The 23,133-nt window shown below is 39.7% G+C and overlaps 1 protein-coding gene across 5 annotated transcripts in view; it reads right to left on the bottom strand.

Annotated features, from left to right (window-relative positions):
- Window positions 1-23,133, bottom strand: part of PER3 (period circadian regulator 3) — a 61,070-nt gene that overhangs the window by 25,558 nt on the left and 12,379 nt on the right. For all 5 annotated transcript variants that reach the window (XM_050787037.1, XM_050787049.1, XM_050787041.1 and 2 more), the window contains exons 7-13: window positions 21,147-21,295; window positions 18,644-18,722; window positions 16,675-16,781; window positions 15,972-16,128; window positions 10,962-11,067; window positions 9,619-9,747; window positions 9,055-9,205 (exon numbers count right to left, since the gene is read on the bottom strand). In XM_050787037.1, the coding sequence (XP_050642994.1) occupies window positions 9,055-9,205; window positions 9,619-9,747; window positions 10,962-11,067; window positions 15,972-16,128; window positions 16,675-16,781; window positions 18,644-18,722; window positions 21,147-21,295 (878 nt within the window). The remainder of the gene's footprint in view (window positions 1-9,054; window positions 9,206-9,618; window positions 9,748-10,961; window positions 11,068-15,971; window positions 16,129-16,674; window positions 16,782-18,643; window positions 18,723-21,146; window positions 21,296-23,133) is intronic.

Here is a 23,133-nt window from a genome sequence, read left to right as displayed (position 1 = left end):
TATCATGTATATATCAATAGAATATTATGCAGCTATTAAAAATGAGTGCAGATCTAAAATGCACTAATAGAAAGACATCCACAACACACAATGTGAATAAAATAAGGTACAGAGCACATTACATATAGAATGGCTACAACTGTATTTAGAAAAATAAGGAATGAAACCAAAATTTCCAGCAAAGATGATCAAGGAATGAAACCATAGGTTTAAGGTTGATGGGGAACTTTCCAATGTGGAGCTGACACTGCCTGTACAACTGGTCAACCCTGGCAATCACTAAGGGTGGAATGTGGGAAGACCTGTGCGTCTTACGTGATGCTGTGTGAAGTACACAGCATCTCCCACATGGAGCCTGTGTCCAACAGAACTTTCTGTGATGACTGATGGATTATTTGTGCTGACTAGTATGGTAGCCACTAACATACCTCTATTAAGCACTTGGAATACGGCTAGAGCAACTGAGAAACTAAATGTTAATTGTATTACATTTAACTGTATTGAATTTGAATTTAAACTGCCAAATGTGGCAAGTGGCCACCATTGTAGATGTAGGTACGGAGAGAAGAAAAAACCTCCAGGCTTAAGCACTAAAAACTTCCTGTAAAGGACAATGAGCCAATAAAGGAGACTGAAAAAGGGAAGCTGGAAAGATAACAGAAAATCCTGCAAGGTTCGGCCTCACAGCAACCAAGAATGAAAACTTTCTCAAGGAAGGAGTAACTAATTACATCATGTACTACTGAGAAGTTTTGTAGAAGTGTTAGACGCTGGTCATTTTTAGCTGGCTTGGAAGAGGCTTCTCTATTTTCAGAAGATATTATGGAAAAATGACTGTATTACCTTTCACTCATTAATGATTTTTAACTTTTAATTTTGAAATAATTTTAGACCTGAAAAGTTGCAAAAACAGTACAATAGAGTTCCTATATGCCTGTCATCCCGCTTCCACTAATGTTACCATGGTCTACAACCATAATAAAATGACCCAAACTAGGAAATGAACAGTGGTACCATTCTACTAACTGGAAAACAGATCTTTGGATTTTATCAGTTTACCACTCAATGCTGTTTTTCCGTTCAGGGTCACAACTTTAGTGGGATGGCCTTCGATTTGAGTTTCTCTGATGTCTTCTCATGATTAGATGGAGGTTATGTATTTGGGGAAAGAATGCCACTGAGGTGCAGTGTCCTTCCTCGCGCATCATCCCAGGGTACATGATGTCAATATGTTTTGTTACCTTGTTCATTGGTTAACATGGTGTCTCTCAGGTTTGTTTGTCCTGTGTAAAGTTACTATTTTACAATGTAATAAATAATATGCTTTGGAGCAATACTTTGCGATCACCCAAGTATTCTGTTTCTTTAAAACTTCTCAAAGTTTAAGTTCCCCATTAACCTTTCACCTGTAGTTTCATTCCTTGATAATCTTTGCCTGAACCATCTGTTTTATTCTTTTTATTTGGCATAGTATACTAACCCGTGTCTATCCATCCCTCTGTATATTAAACGAAAGGGGCATGAGTCCACAATGAAACCATTCGCGCCAATCCAGCATCATGGAGTTCCTTCCCTTCGGCTGTGTGTCACTTTCCTCTGATAGTGAGGAGTCTGGTTATCGTTATCGATAGCGGCTTCCACAATTTGTTCAACCCTAGTATAAAGTCGCTTTAGAATTGCTACCCCGTACTCTGGTGGAAAACGAATACACCAACTTGAGTACAGTGTTTGTGCACATTCATAATTTTGTATTTAGCCCTAGGAGATCCAGTTGCAGCGCTGTTTTCCAAAGCTACTGAGCTCTATTCTTCCCCACCCCTTCCGTGTGTTTAGTCCTGTCATCTGTAATGCAGTCAGATTCACTTGTCAAAGCCTGCATCTCATCTTGGGTTCTCTTTACATTTTGGGGTGAGATGGAGTGCACAAATCTGTGGGTTTTGGCAAATGCACAGAAAGTTGTGTATCCATCACCACAGTAACCAAAAGAACATTTCCATAACTTAAAAATGTCCTTACATTGTCTTCTCTACCCAATCATAGTAAATACTGATCTGTTTTCCAGAGCTAGAGCATTCCAGAAAGAACACTTTTCTGGAATGGAATTGTACAATATGTAACCTTTTGGTTCTGCCTTCTTTCACTTAACAAAATGTATTTAAGATTTATATCTACAATGGTCTGTGAATCAAGTTCATTTCTCTTCACCGTTGAGTAGCATTTCACTGTGTGGATATACATAGCTTATCCATTCTGCTGAATGACATTTGGGTTGTTTCTGTATTTGGCAAGTAACAGTGTAATAAATATTCACATACAGGTTTTCATGTGAATTTAAGTTTCTATTTCAGTTGGGTAAATCACTAAGAATAGAATTACTAAGTTACATGGTAAGAGTATGTCTAACTTTATGGGAAATGTCAAACTTTCCCAAAGTGGCTGTACAATTTGGCATTATCTCCAGCAACGGGTGAGTGTTCCGGTCACTCTGCATCCTTGCCAACACTTGGTACTGTCAGCTTTTAAAAAAAATTTAGCCATTCTCAAAGATATGTAGTGGTATCTCACATGGTTTAAATTTTTTTGTCTAATGACTTAGGTTCAGCATCTTTTCATATGTTATTTGCTGTTTATATATCTTCTTTGGAAAAATGTTGTTTCTAATTGGGTTGTCTTCTTGAGTTTTGAGTGTTCTTTATGTACGCTGGATATAACTTCATTATTGTATATAAAATTTGCAAATATTTTGTCTTTTCATTCTTATCAGTGTCTTTCAGGTATGATTGGATGCGTTCAAGGTGGTATGGCCATAGTTATCAGTGTCTTTCAAAAAGGGGAAGTTTCATATTTTGATAAAGCCCAACCTGTCCTTCTTTTCTTTTGTTCAGTATGGCTAAAGACTTACTAATTTTATTACCCTTTGATTTAACTTAGTTTCTCTTTTCAATTCCATTGATATCTGGTCTTTATTATTCCTTCTTATTGCTTACTTGAGATACAATTTGTTCTTCTTTCTCTTATTTTTAAGGAGGAAGCTTAGATTACTGAGTCGAGACCATTCTTCTTTTTTCCATATAAACACTCAATGCTGTAAATTTCCCTTTAAGCAGTGTTTTAGGTATATCGCATATATTTTTTGTTGTCTTTTCATTTTGTTCAGTTCAAATTTTTTTGAGATGGAGTCTCGCTCTGTCGCCCAGGCTGGAGTGCAGTGGTGGAATCTTGGCTCACTACAAGCTCCGCCTCCCAGGTTCACACCATTCTGCTGCCTCAGCCTCCTGAGTAGCTGGGACTACAGGCACCCACCACCATGCCTGGCTAATTATTCATATTCATGTTGAACATGAATAATTTTTTTTTGCATTTTTAGTAGAGTTGGGGTTTCACCATGTTAGCCAGGATGGTCTCAATCTCCTGACCTTGTGATCCGCCTGCCTCAGCCTCCCAAAGTGCTGAAATTACAGGCGTGAGCCACCACACTGGGCCCAAAATGTTTTTATTTCCCTTGAAACTTCCTCTCTGACCTGTGGATTATTTATAAGTATGAAGTTACTTAATTTCTGAACATTTAGGGATTTTCTAAATACTTCTGTTACTGATTTCGAAGTTTGATCTATTATGGTTAGCGAATAAACAGTATATGATTTTTCTTTAAAAATGTTTTAAGGTTTGTAATATGGCCATAATCTGATCTGATGAATGTTGCATGAAAAATATGTGTTGTGTTGTTGGGTCAAGTGTTCCATAAATGTCAATTAGGCAGACCTTGCTGATAGTGTTGTTCAGGTCTTCTATAGCATTACTAATTTTCTGTCTACTTCTTTTATCAATTACAGACAGAAATGTGCTGAAGTCTCCAATTATCATTGTGAATTTGTCTATTTCTCCTTACAGTTTTACAGCTTTTACTTCATGTATTTTGGAGCTCTGATATTAGATGCATAAACATGTAAGACTTTTCTATGTTCTTAAGGAATCAACTCCTTTATCTGTTATACAGTCTCTCCTTCTAACTCTGCTAACATTCCTTATTCTGAAGTTTACTTTGTGTAATAATAATATAGCTTCCCACTTTCTTTTGATTTGTGTTAGCATGATGTATCTTTTCTACTCTTTTGCTCTTAACCTATGTTTATTTTCACAATGGGTTCTTGTAGATAGTATGTAGCTGGATCTTTTCATCCAATCTGACAATTTCTTGTAAATTAGCGTGCTGAGATTATTTATATTGAATATGAATAACTGAATTGAATATGATTCATATTCATATTCAATACATTAGTGATTGTTGATATTGCTGGATTAAAATATACCAGCCACTAGTTATTTTCTATTTGTTCCATTTGCTATTTAAGTGTATTTTTAGAGATGAGGTATGGCTATGTTGCCCAGGCTGGACTTGAACTCCTGGGCTCGAGTGATCCTCTCACCTCAGTCTTCTTAGTAGCTGGCACACGGCACCACTCCCAGCTTCAGTTCCATTTGGTTTTGGGCCACCATTTTGGGTTAAGTGTCTTAAATTCCATTTTACCTACTCTATTAACCTATTATTTATACTTAAAAAAATTTTCAAATTGTTTTCCTGAAGTTTCCAATATATATTCTTAAGTACTTAGTGTCTACCTCCAAATAATACAGTTTAAGGACCTAATAACAGTATATTCCCAATACCTTCCACCCAACCTCTGTAGTATTGTTGTCACAAAGATTACTTATATATACGCTATAAATCCAGTTTGCTGGTTTTGCTTTAGTCCATTACCTTTATGAGTAATTTTAAAAATTAAAAAATAGAATTTTTTAAATCTTCATTTATTCCATTTCCAGTGCTTTTCCTTCTTTGTGTAGATCCAAGTTTTTGGTCTGGTATCATACTCCTTCTGTCTTAAGAAATTCCTTCATCAAAAATATTTCTCAACATTCACATATGACAACAAATGTTTTTCAATCATTATATGATTGGCATTGTTCTATTTATTTGGTAACTATTCTGAGTAAGGGGTAAAATTCCATCTGGTGTGTTGTGTGTATCCCTTTAAAAATGATTTGTACCTATCTACAGAGTGCCTAGATTTTCTCAAAGCACTATCCACAGAGACATTTCTCTATTTATGTTATAAACACAGTGTATTTCTCTATTTATGTTATAAACACAATATAATCATTGACAAGGGAAAATTTATGTTCATGTTTGCAAAATTACATGGTCAATTGTAAAGCATTAGCAGCATTAGAATTCATTAAGAGATGATACGTGGAGACTGGATAGACAATGTCTGTATTTAGACAGCTTGAAAACTACATATTTTTGGTAAACAAGTCTGTATTTGGTAATATTTTCCTCTAATTTCATTTAAATACATCATCCTGTTTTGTCTTGAAAAAAAAAATTCCTGTAGCACTTCTTAATGGAATAAGTGTGCTGGAAATAAATTCCCATAATATTTGTTTGAGAAAATTCTTTATATCACCTTTATTTTCTTGAAGATCGTTTTCACTAGGTACAGAATTCTGTGCTGACAGTTTTTCTGGTTGAAGATGTTACTCTATTGTCTTTTTAGTGTGCATGGTTTCTGAAGAAATGTCTGTTATAATTCTTATCTTTGTTTCTCTGTACATAATCTTTTTTTCTGAATGCTTTCAAGATTTTCTTTTTTCCATCGGTTTGAATATGATATGCCCAAATGTTTTGTTTTGTTTTTGTTCTGTATTTAACTTACTTGATGGTCTTTGGCTCTGTAGAAAATTCTTGACCACTATTTCTTCAAATATTTCTTCTGAGATTCCAATTATACCTATGTATAATTGAGGCTGTCTCCAAATTCTTAGAATGCTCTATTCTGTTTGCTTCATTCTTCTTTCTCTGTTTCAGCTTGAATAATGATTCTTTTCCAGGCTGTGTTGAATGCTATTAAATGTGTTCCTCATCTCTGGCATTGATGTTACAGATGTTACATTTCCATTTGAGGGTTTCTTTCATGCCCATCTCTATGCTGTGATTACCCACCTGGCCCTGCATGGTGCCCACTTTGTCCACTAGCCTTTAATGCATCATTCATAATTATTTTACGTTCCCTGTCAGATAGTTCCAACTTCTGTGTCCTATCTGAGTCTAAGTCTTGTTCTGATGATGGTTTTGTTTCTTGGGAGGGTTTTTTTTTTCTTTTACCTTCTTGCCCATCCACATGCTACATAATTTCTTGTTGAGAACTGTGTAACTTGTGTAGGATACAGAGACTGGGCATGCCTTTCCTTCTTTTAGACCTCTGTTCGAATTAATCTAATTTTTAGGCCAGGTTTAAGTATTGTAATGGATTTACAGCATGTACAACAGTTTTCAAATTCCTCTAGTTATACCTTTTGACTCAGCTGGTGGCTGGTTCGGTGGGTAATTTTTTTTGTTTTTTCTCAATATCTGCTCCACTTTCAGCTTTTGGTCTTTCCTTGTCATTGTGCCTTGGAGAGGGTCTGTCTTCTGCAAGTTACTTGACTCAGGCGGTCGGTGCACTGGAATCCAGTGCTGCATCTTTCTTCTCCCTGCAAATATGTTTCTCTCCTTAAATTTTAGGCCTGCTGGCTGCTCTGTAACCTCAGCACTGAATTGTCAAGAAAGGTCCTGAACTTGCCTTTCATCCAGATTTTTGTTGTAAATTTGGGGTGATGCTGTTTCTGGCTCTCTACATCCCTGAGTAGAAACTGGAAGCAACCTCACTCTGAAACTGTTCAACGGACGAGTCATCTTCTCCCACTCAGGCATTCCATCACCCTAGACATGGACACTCACTTTTCCTGGATTTCCTCAATGATATCTCTTGAAGCTGGCCTCTGTACATGTAGCTGAAGGGGCTTTACATATCCCTGTTGTTCCTTGCCCTCTCATATTAACTTTTAAAATCTCCCTTCTTATTCTACCTTAAAGCATTATTTGCTCTTATATTGTAAGAAAGGTAAACATATAAATTTTAAACCTGAAGTTCCCATAAAGCATGTAAACAATGATCATGCTTAACTAAGCATTTTCCTTTTCATTGGTATATATCTCTAGTCAATTTCTAACATTTAAATTATAACATTTTTAAGTTGTATCCTCATGTGTCTCAAGTAAAGAGTATTAAGGTTTCTTAGCTCTTTAAACTTGTTGGTCTCCAAATGTTAATAAAATCAAGATCTCCCAGAAACATTGGTTCTCCAAAGCTGTACCAAATGGCAAGAGATCTTCCTTCTTCTCCAAAGTCACATCCTGTGTGTGCTATTAGAGCCAAATATAAGAATCTAAGGAGTGAGAACATTTCAGTTTCTAAAGTAGCTGCGTAAGCACATGGAGTTACCCGCAGCTTCAATTTTATAAAAAATCAGCGATGGAATATTGCCGTCTACTTAAAGATACAGCCTTCAAAAAAAAAAAAATAGTACCAATGGTATTACAAGATCCATGGTAGATGATAAGAAACTGAATATTGCAGGAAGTGAGAAGGGAAGTGAAGTGAGAAGGGAAGCTATTCTGAGATGAGGACAGAAGTCAGTATGTGAAATTCTGATACTACCATGAGATCCTAGGCCCAGGCAGCTGTGAGTAGGACTGGCAGGACCAGACAGTGAGAAAAACATTTAGACATTTTAGCTTTAAAACTTCCTAAAAGAAATAGCTCTGCTAGGACATGGAATAATAATCTATATAGTAAAAATTGTATTTAAGATAAATTTTTCTGCAGAGGGGGAATGTGGGGGTTTTGAGGGACAAGAATAAAAAAAGCAGCTGTTATTCCTGTCTTGTGCCCTTACATGTAACAGCAGAAGAAACCAATGGAATGCTCACCTTCCTATCGAGGTGAAAAGAGAAAAATGAAAGAACAGGACTTGCTCTGCCTGGGGAGTCCTATAGGCTCTACTGTGGTTTGAATGTGTGTGTCCCCATGATTCTTATGTTGGAACTTAAAACCCAATGTGAATGTGTCAACAGGCACATGTTAACATGAATGGGATCTGCAACCTTTCAGAAGGGCCAGAAGGAACTAGCTAAGTCTCTTCCTGCCTTTCCGTCCCTTGTGCCATGTGAGGACACAGCGTTTGCCCCCACCCAAGGAAGTGATATTCTCTGAGAAGCGGAGACCTGGCCCTCACTAGACACTGAACCTGCCAGTGCCCTGATCTTGGACCTCCCAGCCTCCAAAACTGTGAGAAATAGGTTTCTGTTCTTTATCCATTATCCAGTCTCAGGTATTTTGTCACAGCAGTACAGACTAAGACGGTTCCCAGTGATGTCACCTATGGGAGCAGCAGTTTGACTTTTTGTGGTATAAATCATGTCAAGTCCTGAAACGTATAGCTGTTATCATTACTGACCTTAGAAATTTCACCCCACTGTGTAAAACGTCTACATTTGACAATGATAGAGATTAACAACATTTAGTGACCAAGATCCATCACAATTTCCAAATTATATTAACATTCAGGAAGAAAAATGAAGGGAAAGTTAGCTAAATTTAAATGTCAATCTAATTTGATTTCTATATTACTGAACTTCCCTATGCCATGCAATGCAACTAGGTTAACTTTTCAATATGATGCCAGTTTTACTACTGATCCAGCTCTTTTGGAGTGCTCCTCACCTCATATTTGAGAAAAGTAAATACACGTCAAGAAAAGAGCCAAAGATTTTCATTGAATTCAGGTCACAAAGATTTCTGTTTGAAATGACGAAGGGGATTTTCATTTTAATATACTTTATTATTTAAAATGCATTCTAAAATCCACTCTTTTTGTTTAAAGAGATGCTCATGCAGGGAGGAAAATCTATAATTTGTTGGTATTTTCAGAAAAGTTAAGTCTTCAGTAAAAGTAAACTGCAACTATTACAAACACATTCTAATACCATTTACTTTCAAAATAGTATTTGCTGTTGCCATTATTATTACTACTATTACTTTGCTATTTAGGCAAATCAAGAAATATGAAAAGCACCAACACAGGGTCATGACTTTATGCTCATGAATCACATACATGACATCTATGTAGAGAGTGATAGCCCACAGGAGGAGATCCTTGGGGAGGACTCACCACCATCATTCGCTGACTCACCACCACCATTCAGTTCTGTGCGTGTCCCCGTCACTGGCTTGAATGATGATTTGGTCATTGACTCGATGTAGAGCTGCTGACCCAGATTCTTAATTTTGTTGACACTGGCATAGACCTGCTGCAAGGTCATCTTAGGGAAAGGAAAGATAAAATATGTTTCAAAAATTACAAAAATGTCCACTAAAGATACATAAACAAAATACACTTAGCTTCTGTTTCTCTGAAGACATAATGACTAAAGCACAGTAATCGCTTTAATTCAGTTTCCTGCACCATGCCACAGGATACTGGTACCAACAAATTCGAAATAAATCGTTCAAAATATGCTAATTTTTAGAACGCATACAATTAATTCAAATATTACTTTCCAAAAGTGATATCTTCTTTTTACAGACATTTTTCCCAAAGCAAAATGGATGAAAATGTCTGTTATCAGATGAGGTCTTCGAGTCAGGAATACATACTACGATGTCACCACGTGCAGAACTGAGGTAGTACAGAAAACACAACGACTGTATAAGGATGTGACATAAGCCCATGTACCTGCTCTGCCTTTGTCTCCTCCACGCAGTGCCCGCTGGCCTCACTGGAGGAGGCGATGCTGACAAGCTGCTCCTGCGACCCGCTGCTCCCCAGGCTCCCATAGCCACTGGACACACTCACGTGAACTGGCTAGAAGGACAGAGAGGAACAAGTCCAGAATTGCTGGGTGTCTAAATGCAGCCACCTCAGAGCTCATCTACAATCATCTAAAAATTAAGATGACAATTCCTGAAATCCCCAATTAGGTGTGTGCAGGTTGGTACTTTTAACGCTGACACGAAAGGCACTCCTCTGTCATTTCGGTAATTCTCAAGGGCAAGGTCTTATGTTCTAGTCTAGGTAGGTACTTCCAGGAAAACACATTGTTAAAAAGCCATCGTATAATTAATTTTTTTAAACCTGAAAATAAACTCTAGTTCTCTGTGTCCAGTTTAGAATAGAGAGAACAAACTAAATATATGTTGTACTTTTTCCAAGAATGTGGCAGGTATTTCATGCACCCTAGAGATTTTATGGGAGACATTCTGAAAACCACTGAGGACGGTTACTCTACGTGACGTCATCAGTTCTATTTCCCACTTATTCACTGAATCTCTTAAAGAAAACACCTTTGGTATTTCTTCTCAACACACGCATTTCCCCACTTTTGCCTTACAATAGTTGAGAGAAACTGAGACCTACCATCCCTCTCCTCCCATCTTTAAAACTGAAATTATTTAAAAAATCCTGAAGCCAAAACCCAAAGGCTGAGCACACTGGTGCCTCTGCAGTGTAAGAATTCTCTCAGTCACTTGGCTTGCTGTCTTACAATCGGTTCTTACAAAAATATTCTGTGTAACACAGAATAAGGAACAAAGAATAAAATTTAATTTAAAAATGAAAAGAGAAAGACAAAAATTTCTGGAATGCAGAGGGCAAAGATTTGTCTCCCTTTACAGTTTATTTTTGTAAAGTGACTTTACTGAGCATTAAAACAAAACACAATTCGGGAATTTTGCTTTTTTTTTTTTTTTTTTTTTTTTTTTTTTGAGACGGAGTCTCGCTCTGTCGCCAAGGCTGGAGTGCAGTGGCCAGATCTCAGCTCACTGCAAGCTCCGCCTCCTGGGTTCCCGCCATTCTCCTGCCTCAGCCTCCCGGGTAGCTGGGACTACAGGCGCCCGCCACCTCGCCCGGCTAGTTTTTTGTCTTTTTTGGTAGAGACGGGGTTTCACCGTGTTAGCCAGGATGGTCTTGATCTCCTGACCTCGTGATCCGCCCGTCTCGGCCTCCCAAAGTGCTGGGATTACAGGCTTGAGCCACCGCGCCCGGCCGGGAATTTTGCATTTTTAAAAATCTCACCTTACCTGTAAGAGAAGTTTGTAAATTTGTTCTTGTAATTCTGTTACGTCTTTGTCATTATTGTTCGTCTTTTTAATTTTGGTAGCAAAAACATCCTCATTTAGTGGGCTCCTAGAAAATTCCCAGTGAGAGACTGAGTCAAACAATTTAAATGTGAAGTCGAAAGTGATTTTTAATAGACTATTCCAAGATAGATCTATGCTTTTACAAAACAATTCTTTGACTCCTAAAAGAAAATATGAGGCTAGAATTCTACCCATGGAGGTACAGAAACTAATAAGAGACAAATGAGACATTAACAGGCCCCTTAAGTTTCTCTAAAGCACTCATCTTTCTGTAATGGTTTCAGTGCTATATATGTACAAATCTAAAATTAGTGACAAGTAACCTCCTTAGCTACTAAAATATCTTTCGCAAATAACTGGTTTCAAAATTTGGCAGTAACTGAGTAACTTACTATAAGAATTTTAAAGGCCCCAAGTTTGCCAAACATTTAACGTTTAATGCACCTAACACTTAAGTTATCTAATTAAGACGGTTCTGCAACCCACCCTAGTGGTGAGAATGTCGCTATTACAATACCTTCAGTCTGTCTCACACTCCAATTTTAGAGCATCTATGACCCGAATACAGTGAATGGCACCCATGCCAACAGAGAGGATCACAAAGAAGGGAAGGAACTGATGTCTACTTGGGACCTTCTATGTGACAGGCACTGTACTAGTTTTTTTTTTTTTTTTTTTTTTTTTGAGACGGAGTCTTGCTCTGTCACCCAGGCTGGAGTGCAGTGGCGTAATTTTAGCTCACTGCAATCTTTGCCTCCCAGGTTCAGGTGATCCTCCTGCCTCAGCCTCCCGAGTAGCTGGGATTACAGGCACGTGCCACCATGCCTGGCTAATTTTTGTATTTTTAGGAGAGACAGGATTTCGCCATGTTGGCCAGGCTGGTCTGGAACTCCTGACCTCAAGTGATCCATCCGCCTCGGCCTCCCAACACCGCACCCGGCCTGTACTAGTTTTTATAACACACAAGAATACCTAACATTTTGAAAACCCTTATTTTCAAGTGCTTTACAAGTATTTTCTCCTTCACCTGATTAAATTACATTTTCCAGGTGGCCTGGCAGGTAAGGGGGAAGCAGGTGTTCACGAAGGGACCAGAGTCTGGGCTCCAGAGCCCACACTGTGTGCCACCACACTGTACTGCCTGTGGGTACCTTGGTAAAGCAAGTCCCATTCGTGAGGCACACTGAATCAGCTGCCATCAGCTCATGGAGTCCTCACAACAACCCCGGAAAGTAGGAATTATCCCCAATATGCAAAGTCAGGGGATGAGGTAGTCTGAGGAATTGGCCCAAGTTCACAAAACGGAGAAGCAGCAGTTAGGATTTGAATCTGCCTATGTCTGACCCCCAAGCCTGGGCTGTCCTTTTTCATTATGCCAGCCTGCCGTTTCTCAACTGATACATGCAGCTCAGTTACCTAAAAACTGAAACAGTTTCCCAAAGGCAGAAATTATCAAGAAAATCATAGGATGCTGACAGTGTCATAAAAGCAGTCAGGAATATCACCCCGTGTAGGGACTATTCACTCACCCTGCACATTCTCATCACAGTGGAACAGCTGCACCAATCTCCTTTCTCTCCCTTAGCATCTAGACTGTATCTAGATCAATATCTATCTGCATGCTGTCAGGTACACCATGTCTGTGGCAAGCGGTAGCTGAATATATAACCTTATTTCACAATCTGACACACTATACATTTTATGTAACTGTCTCCCCCTATAACCCACTGCCAGGTAAGTGCCACGGGGTGAGGTATTTTGCCTATTTTGTTCACTCCTGGATCTTCAGTACCTAGAACAGTGTCTGGTCCATAGCAGGCACCCACTACATATTTGTTAAAGGAACAAATACATGATTGATCTGGGAATAAAAGTACACTTGGTTCCTAATATAAACACATTGTGAGCTTGAAAACCTTTCAGAGGTATTTGGAATTTATTTTTTGAGTGAAATGGAAATACAGATTGCCTTATGAGACTTACATATTCCTAGTTGTGAAAATTTCTGCAAAACTAAATTGTGTATATATACATATTTTAAGAGACAGGGTTTTGCTCTATTGCCCAGCCTAGAGTGCAGTGGTACAATTCTGGCTCACTACTGCCTTGAACACCTGGACTCAAGCAATCCTCTTGCCTCAGCCTCCTAAGTAGCTGGGAGGACTACAGGCACGTACCACTATGCTCAGCTAATTTTTGTTTTTACATTTTTTGTAGAGATGGGGTCTTGCTATGTTGCCCAGGCCAGTCTTGAACTCCTGGCCTCAAGGGATCCTCCTGCCTCAGCCTCTCAAAGTGCTGGGATTATAAGAATGACACATTAAAGTGTATTTTAAATCAGTAATTATGTAATGCAAAACTGACTAATCTGCAGGCAATAAGGAGACAGCCTTCACGAAACAGCAACAAAAATGCCATGAAGTATTATGTTGCTGTGTATGTGAAGTGAAGTAGGAGTAAGAGAGAAAACTTGGCTGCAGTCTCCACTTTCGCTCCTCCCCAAGTGATCCCTGGGAAGGTTACTCTAGTTCACACAGTATGGATTTTACCTGTAAAATGAGAGCTGAGGCCACCTGACCTGCCTGCATGCAGTGCTGCTGGTAAGGACTGAGAGAGATGCGCAGGGTCCCTTGCTAAACAGTCTCGCAACCCCCTTCCCATTTCAACTGTCACACTTACCAAACTCTAGTTATATATGACAGTGCCATTTTTATTTACTGTCTCTCCCATTACAGTGTGGGTTTCCTGATGGTAAAGAGAACGTTTTGATTACCATCACATTCTCAAGGCCTGGTACACTGTCTTACACAGAGCTTTATACTTTATAAATATAATGAATAATTATTATTTTATGAGCAAGATGAATACCTACTAGACCTTAAATCCTTTCCCTCACATAATCTTTGTTGTTAAGATGTAAATACTGGTGCAATTTTTAAAAATACTGAAAACATTCTGAATATTCACTATATGTTGGGTAATTTCACATGTATTTCATCAAAGAACTGAAAAGAGAGCTTCAGAAATCTAGGCTGTATCTTTAACTCTGACTGGGGCCGGGGAACACAGACCATCAACGAGCCCCAGATGGAAGCCTCATGAAGGCATCTTACTGGCTGTGGTTTCCTGCATTCATGCCAAGCAACCATCGGATTTCATGTTCATTTCCCAATAGGTTTCCGTACTTGGGGCGGGGAGGCTGGGAGAAGGGACAAAGTCCTTTCTGAGAAATACAAATGGTTTTACTTGGCAGCTGTATTTCTTAATAATCAAATTTGTTTTCTAGCACAAATCAGTCTCATGAGTTAGGGCGGCCAGGAGCTCATTTCTTCCATTAAGTTCTAGACGTGCTCTGCAGAGAGGCCAAACCCTGGAGTAGAAAGAGGTAACAGCAACCTTGAGATCTCTTCTCACCATGGCTCTGCACATCATCTCTACTGTAATATTAACAGGTGATTCAAATACGTCTTACTGGTTCTCAGTTTCATGTTCATGTAGACAATGCTGTATAACAAGATACCAAAAAACATAACTTCTCGATCTCAGCATGATACTGGAGTCAAGTAAAATTCCATGCTTAAAAAAAATAGACATCAAAGGGAAACCTAGAGCCAGGTCAAAAGGCCTAGAGTTCAATTAAAAATGGACCAAAGCGTTGGGCATGATGGCTCACACCTGTAAGCCCAGCACTTTGGGAGGCCAAGGCGGGAGGATCATTTGAGGTCAGGAGTTCAAGAGCAGCCTGGCCAACATGGTGAAACCCAGTCTCTATTAAAAATACAAAAAATGAGCCAGGCGTGCGCCTGTAATCCTAGCTACTGGAGAGGCTGGGGCAGCAGAATCGTTTGAACCTAGGAGGCGGAAGTTGCAGTGAGCTGCGATCGCGCCACTGTACTCCAGCCTGGGTGAAAGAGTGAGACCCTATCTCATTTAAAAAAAAAAAAAAAAAAAAAAAAAAAAAAAAGGACTGAAGATTCAAGGGCCTAGGGGTACTGTAGCCTACAAGAAGTAGTGGGCCGGGTTGGTCTCATTCCATTCCACATGATGCTGTTACGTGGACATGCAACAGCAAGCAAACAAGCTGGTGTCAGCTGTGCTGCCAGAAAAAGAAATATTAAAAAACGGACACAGGCCAAGCGCAGTGCCTCACACCTTCAAACTCCCAGCACTTTGGGAGGCAGGAGGATGCTCGAGTGCAGGAGTTTGCGACCAGCCTGGACAACATGGCAAAACCCCATCTCTACAAAAAATACAAGAATTAGCTGAATGTGTTGACAGGCACCTGTGGGCCCAGCTACTTGGGAGGCTGAAGTGGGAGGATCACCTGAGCCAGGGGAGGTTGAGGCTGCAGTGAGCTGTGCCTGCATCACTGCATTCCAGCCTGGGCAACAGAGGGAGAACTTGTCTCAAAAAAAAAAAAAAAAAAAAAGACACGAATAAGTGGAATTTGATGGCAGAAGGCTGCTATAAAAAGTTTTACATGCTCACTAAAGAGATATTTAAAATAGAGAGAAAAAAAAAAAAAAGAAAAAAACACCTATAGGTCCTAGTACCTACACATAACCAAAATTCATATTTTATTTCCTTTCAATCCTCTTTTCCTTATTTGATAGTCAAACATAATTATAATCATAGGTGTAATTTTGTATGCTGATTTTTATATTTAATGTGTCAAATATTTTTCCATGTTATGTGATCTCTGCAAAAATTTTCATTGACCAATATAATAATACATCAGGCAAATATTCCAGATTTTACTTAATGATGGACATTTAAGCTACTTTAAGGCTCATGGTACATATTGTCAAACTATCTTCCCAAAGCACCGAAAAAAAAAATCTGTGCTTTATTTAGTTCATGTGTCAACTAAGTCAGAGAGCAGTCAATAAGCTAAGGAATATTATTTGATACAGGAGATGTTTTAGAAAATATGAAAACTGACTGGCTTACGTTCGAACTTTATGCCGACCAATGATGAAAGAAACCTTCCGGCTCCAGGGATTCACAAAGCTGGACCAGCTGGAATCCAGTATGATGTAGTCTCCATTTTGAGTACAAAATCGAATGGGAGAATGTTCAAAGGGAGGATGCCCTGCATACTTCAAGACTGTATAAAATAATAAGACAAAAATAGGATTTATGTAACATAGATACTAATTATAAATGTCCTTTTTAAGCCATTTATTTGTACATGTTTTAGTGTTTTTTTTTTTTTGAGATTGAGTCTCGCCCTGTTGCCCAGGCTGGAGTGCAGTGGCACAATATTGGCTCACTGCAACCTCCACCTCCCAGGTTCAAGCAGTTCTTGTGCCTCACTCAGTCTCCTGAGTAGCTGAGATTACAGGCGTGCACCACCATGTCTGGCTAATTTTTGTACTTTCAGTAGAGATGGGTTTCATCATGTTAGCCAGGCTGGTCTCCAACTCCTGGCCTCAGGCGATCCGCCCACCTCAGCCTCCCAAAATGCTTAGATTATAGATGTGAGCCACTGCACCTGGACTGTTTTAGTATCTCTAAATAGAAAACAATTGCTTTAGCAGCTTCAATATAATGCCTATCTGGTTAAAGGTTGCGCTCTAATGAGATGAAAAGAAAAATTAGAACAAATCAATGAGAGAAGAACATTTCCTCCTATAAAGGAGTAGGTCCTGACCTTTTTGGTGTATGGCAACCATCAGAGAACGATCTTCAGGGTGCAGGTAGCTTAGGATCGATGTTCCGATCAGGTCCTGAGGTAGGTAACCCAGCAAAGGCACTGCTCTGGGATACAGATACACAACACAGGTGGCACGTTATACTCATCAGGTAATTCTTACAATTTATATGTTTTTAAAAACACTTCTGTATTTCATTCTAAATGTGAGACAATTTTATGTAAAGCTGTTTATCTTAGCATTTATAAAAACAACAAAGAACCCAAGTGCACATCCTGGGGGAAACGGTTGTATCATCTAACACGCTGGTTATCTGACACGTTGCATCAAAATCATCTAGGGAACTTGCTAAAATACAGATCCACAGGCTCGCTGTAAGCTTACTAAATCAGAATCTCTGGAAGTAAGACCAGGCACCTGTATTTTTAGCAAGTTCCTTAGAGGACTCTGACGCCCTCCATAGTTGTGTTTATGTTGCCATTTAAAAAGTCTACAAAAAGCACATTGTAATGTAGAAAGATGCTGATGATGTTAAATGAATAATGCAGGTTGCTAATTCATACAGCATAATTAAGATTACATAAAAACAATGTCACCTAGGCCAGTGCGGTGGCTCACGCCTGTAAATCCCAGCACTTTGGGAGGCTGAGGGGGCAGACTGCCTGAGGTCAGGAGTTCGAGACCAGTCTGGCCAACATGGTGAAACCCCATCTCTACTGAAAATATAAAAAAATTAGCTGGGTGTGGTGGCGTGTGCCTGTAATCCCAGCTACTTGGGAGGCTGAGGCAGGGGAATTGCTTGAACCAGGGAGGTGGAGGTTGCAGTGAGCCAAGATCGCGCCACTGCACTCTAGCCTGGGCAACAGAGCGAGACTCCATCTCAAATACAAAACAAAACACAACAAAAAAAAATGTCACCCAAAAGGTAATATCAGATAGACAGACAGCTAGTACACAGAAACAGTTTCAGGATAAAGGTTCATGGGAAACTTACCATGGTAAGACTAAGGGTGCCTCAGAAAAAACTGGATTCCATAAATATTTTCTATGTGTAGAAACCCACAAATATTTTCTAATACAAGAGATTTAAGCTATTTTTAAAATTATATTTAGCTGAATTTTCTTACTTTATACAGATTAAGTATTTCACACATTACTATTTGGTTTCAAGGCAAATACTATCAAATACACTCATTTTCAGATGTTAAATTTTTTTAATAAATTATCAAAAAATGTTTTTGACATTTTTGCTTTACAGTTATGTGTGGTGTGGTGTGTTGGTTTCCAGATTTTTGAATTTCATAAGTAAAATTTAAAAATAAATATGGGGAAAAATTGTGGGATACTGGGGTAGTGATACTGATATTTACTTTTTCCAAATAAAGATATTAAAAAACAGCAACAAGCAGTAACAACTACCTACTATCACTATCCTTTAAATAACAAAGACTATTTCAACATCCCCCAAAAGTAGGAAGGACAGAAGTTCAGAAGTTCAAAATAAAGAACAATTCTTTATAAAAAATAATCTGTTCTCCCCACCTTCGCCTCTACTTCAGACTAACTAAAATTTCATCATAAACTGTTTTGAGAAGCACTTGGCAAGTGGAAATAACACCAGAATAGGTGCTAAAAGACCAGAGTCTTGGTCCCAGTTTGAGCGCAGATACTATACATCTGTTCTCAGCAAACTGGCCCCTGGGTTCATTGTCTTCTCTGTAAAATGAAATAATTCTTGGCCTAGTTAAAGCATACTGTTGAGAAATCAAATGAAACTTGTAATCACTTTCTAATATGCAAGATATTTATATTAAAAATTTAGACAACATATATTTCCATTTAACAAAGATCAAATAGGCAAATGGACAGATTTCAGTTATATAATGTATAAACATGCAAACATAAACTTCTTCACATTTGTATTTATTTTCAGAAACAAATTTATTTTAGGCTTAAAGAAGTGCTTACCTTTCATCTACTTCAAGAAAAACACACCCTGGGGTGTGTGTTGTGGTAAAGATTCTTTTATTCACTGGGATTCGAGGAGCTATGGAAAAAAACCAAAGACCCATTTAAAGGCAAATATCTGATTAATCATCCACTTAACTAACCACTTAACATATTAAAAAGAGAACAAAATCTATATGAAATGGTAGAAATCTCATTTAGGGGCCTGGCCTTCAAGCAGCCAAAGCTACAGTTAAATAATAATTTCATCACTAACTACATTTTAATTAGGTAAAAATGTGAAGCCTATTAAAGTCAATTTTAAACACAGAGAGAAAGAATGTGCACATTAAATAGTTTTCTCTTTTTTTTTTTGGAGGCAGTCTCACTCTGTCCCCCAGGTTGGAATACAGTGGCACGATCTCGGCTCCTTGCAACCTCCGCCTCCCAGGTTCAAGTGATTCTCATGACTCAGCCTCCCAAGTAGCTGGGATTACAGGCACCTGCCACCACACCTGGCTCATCACGAATAATTTAATGGTTAAAACTGGAGTGACTAAAAAGTTTAATCAGATTTAGTAGCTGCATATAACTAAACAAACAAAAATACTACAAATGTTATTTAGTACCATATGGATATTCTTAGTGTAATAAAATTGGTATGGTCAGTTCTAGTCTAATGCTTGCTTTAATAATGAAGTGGGGCCAGGCTTGGTGGCTCACGCCTGTAATCCCAGCACTTTGGGAAGCCGAGGCAGGCCGATTACTTGAGGTCAGGAATTTGAGAGCAGCCTGGCCAACATGGTAAAACCCTGCCTCTACTAAAAATACAAAAATTAGCAGGGTGTGGTGGTGGGCGCCTGTAATCCCAGCTACTCGGGAGGCTGAAGCATGAAAATTGCTTGAACCTGGGAGGCAGAGGTTGCAGTGAACCGAGATCGCGCCACTGCACTCCAGCCTGAGGAACAGAGCAAGACTCAAGAAAAAAAAAAAAAAATAGGCCGGGCGCGGTGGCTCAAGCCTGTAATCCCAGCACTTTGGGAGGCCGAGATGGGCGGATCACGAGGTCAGGAGATCGAGAGACGATCCCGGCTAACACGGTGAAACCCTGTCTCTACTAAAAAATACAAAAAAATAGACGGGCGAGGTGGCGGGCGCCTGTAGTCCCAGCTACTCGGGAGGCTGAGGCAGGAGAATGGCGTGAACCCGGGAGGCGGAGCTTGCAGTGAGCTGAGATCCGGCCACTGCACTCCAGCCTGGGTGACAGAGCAAGACTCCGTCTCAAAAAAAAAAAAAAAAAAGTGATTGATATATTAGGGAACAATCTGAGCAAGTGCTAATATCTCATTTGCTTGTGCACTATTTTATTTTCAAGAAACCTTAAGTGAATGCAGAAAACAGCATCCAGTTGAAAGGAACCACTTACAAATAACACAAAAACAAGTGTGATGGTTGACATCTATAATCCCAGCACTTTAGGAGGCCAAGGCAGGAGGATCACTAGAGCCCAGGAGTTCGAGACCAGCCTGGGCAACATAGTGTGACCCTGTCTGTACAAAAATAAATAAGATTAGTTGGGCGTGATGGTGCGTGCCTGTGGTCCTAACTACCCTGGAGGCTGGGGCGGGAGGATCACTTAAGCCCGGGAGTCTGAGGCTGCAATGAACCATGATCATACACTGCACTCCAGCCTGAGTGACAGAGCAAAACCCTGTCTCAAAACAAAGCAAAACAACAACAAAAAAAGAATACACAAAAACATGCATACACACCTCAAACATCTACCTGCTACCTCAGTCCATCCTGTGCTATGACCCCTATTTATTGTAGTGTTTGTATATTTCCTAATCATTTAACAGGTATGAAATGATTATCATTTTTGTTCCATTTGTCTTATTTTTAATATGCAACTTTTTGAGTTTTGTGCTCCTAAACCCATTTTTCTCATAAGCCCTGTGGTTTTTATTGTATGACTGTTACATAGGATGGTAATTTGTAGGAAAGCATATGTCATTTTACATCTGAACTGACTTTTCAGTAATACATGGAAACTGCCTATGTATTGATATATGCATGATATATTCATTTAAAAATATAGTTCTGCTCGTAAAAGATAAAATATACGTTTTACTCAGGGAGTTTCAAAACACTTCAAAAACAAAATCACTCTTGTAGCCTCTCTGGGAAACAATTTCAGCACTCTTATTTCACACAACACAAGCAAAAGGCCACACTGCACAAGCAAAAGGTCACCAGCAGAGGGAGGACTAGAAGACTGTATCTGTCACCAAATCCTGTGCTGAGACCATTTGTTCAGCCATGCTGACCATGAAGGCAATGACATACAAGAAGCCAAAAGTCAGTAAACAGACACATCAATGAAAACCAGCTTCAAACGCCTGAAGAGGTTAAGGGTCAAACTGGAGACCCAAGAGCTCTTTTGTTGTTCTATGACTGACGTAAACGGACTTTCCCATGTTCCTATCTGATTGCTGACATCTCTGCATCTTATCTACTGATTTACCTTCATAACCAGAGTGAATCTTTTCAACCACAGTGAGACAGCAAGGTTCCGATTCCGATTCTGGCTGGCCAGGGCGATGTACATAAATCAGATAGGGGATGATCCGGAATGGGGAGTGACGCTTCTCTTGCTTTCTGTCTTCACCTCCACTGAGGAGATTAAAGATATTAGTGCTGGTCCTGATGCACGCTACTGGCCCATGGCAAAACAAGGCTGGGAGAAACGTTTTATTGGTAATTTCCAAGAGAGACATACCGACATCTAAAATGTTTAAACATGTTTGTTTTCAAAAGAAAGAATATGGTAGCTTAAATTTTCTATATTATTCAACAAGTAAGAGGTTGTGTAAAGAGCTGGCTTAGATTACTGTGAGTGTAAAAACAGAATTAGTGGTTTCATGACTTTTCTCCTAGCCTCTACGCACTGAATTCCCAGTTTGACTTTTCCCCTTCTGCTATGAAGAGGGACAAGCATAATCGTCTCATCTCACATATCTACATCAGGTGTCACAAGAGAGAAAACAGGGTCCCCTGCAATCATGCCCTGGGGCTAGTTCTCAGTCGTCCCTTTCTACACTCTCTAAGAACCAATTTTGTCTCCAGCTTCAGTGATGAGGGCCCTTGCATGAGGTCAGGCGCTCCATCCATAAAGGCATTTGGCTGAGAAGGAAAGAAAAAGTTGAGGCTAAAACCAAGCTCAGCAAGCCCTGTCCCTGGCCCAGAGGGCGCGCTCCTTTCCACTCCTCACAAAGAACCTCTCGGCAGGGGCGGCTCTGACTGATCACCTCAAAGATCACAGCTGCCCAGCAGACGCTTCTACTGGGAGATGCCACTTCACCTAGAAGTCAAAAAGCCCAAGACTGAATTCACACTCCCCAATTTTTACCAATCACCTGTTTACTCTCTTGCCAGCACGTAAAGGTGTGACTGCCAATCCTAAGGGGGTCTTTAGTGCTGCCAGAGATTCTCTAGTCTGTTCCTACTTCCCCCTCACTTTTTTTTTTTTTTTTTAAAGACAAGAGTCTTGCTCTATCGCCCAGGCTGGAATGCAACGGCACAATCTCGGCTCACTGCAACCCCCACCTCCTACCCAGGAGTACCCAGCCTCCTGAGTAGCTGGGATTACAGGTGGGCGCCACCACGCCCAGGTGATTTTTGTATTTTTAGTAGAGATGGGGTTTCAACATGTTGATCAGGCTGGTCTCAAACTCCTGACCTCAGGTGATCCGCCTGCCTCGGCCTCCCAAAGTGCTGAGATTACAGGTGTGAGCCACCGCGCTCGGCCCCACCTTGCTCTTTCTCTTCTCCCACACACTCCAGAATCTTCTTCCACTCTGCACCCTCAACTGATGACCTTGCTTCCCATTTCACTAAGAAAAGAGAATCATCGGGAAGTGAGCTGTGTCCCGGTGCTGCTGACCCACATCCATGCTCACACCTTCCGGCTTCCCTCCACATCCGCGAATGCATTTTTCAGGTTCATCCAGCCCAAGGGTTTTAAATGCCATTTACATGCTGATGACCCAAATATCTACCTCTAGCCTGGAAGTTTTCCTTAACTCCAGACTCTCAGAGTCTCAACTTAGATATTCAACAGGAATCTCAAACTTAGCTTATCTAAAACTAAGCACCACATTCTTTCCCTCCTCCCTGAGGAAGTTGCTTTTCCTAGAATTTCGTCTGCCTCAATAAATGGTAACTCCAGCCCAAAACTCCTGGTGTTATCCTTGACTCTTATTTCACACTCACTCCAAATATAACCCATTAATAAAATTCTGGTAATTAGCTCTTAAAAAATATCCAGAATATCTCTTCTCAGCCTTTTGGCTAAGATCAAATGTAAAAAATATCCAGAATATACAACTATTTCTACCTCCCCCGGCATGCTGGCCTATACCCTGTACCTCTGTAACAGCCTCCAACTCCCCTCCCTGCCTCCTCTCTTCCCCCTCCAAAGTCTCTTCAACACTACAGCCAACACCAGCCTT

This window comes from Macaca thibetana, chromosome 1 (genome assembly GCF_024542745.1).
Source record: "Macaca thibetana thibetana isolate TM-01 chromosome 1, ASM2454274v1, whole genome shotgun sequence".
Classification (NCBI taxonomy): domain Eukaryota; kingdom Metazoa; phylum Chordata; class Mammalia; order Primates; family Cercopithecidae; genus Macaca; species Macaca thibetana.
The sequence above is the reverse complement of the archived record's forward strand: the minus strand, read 5'-3'. Positions and strand labels throughout refer to the sequence as shown.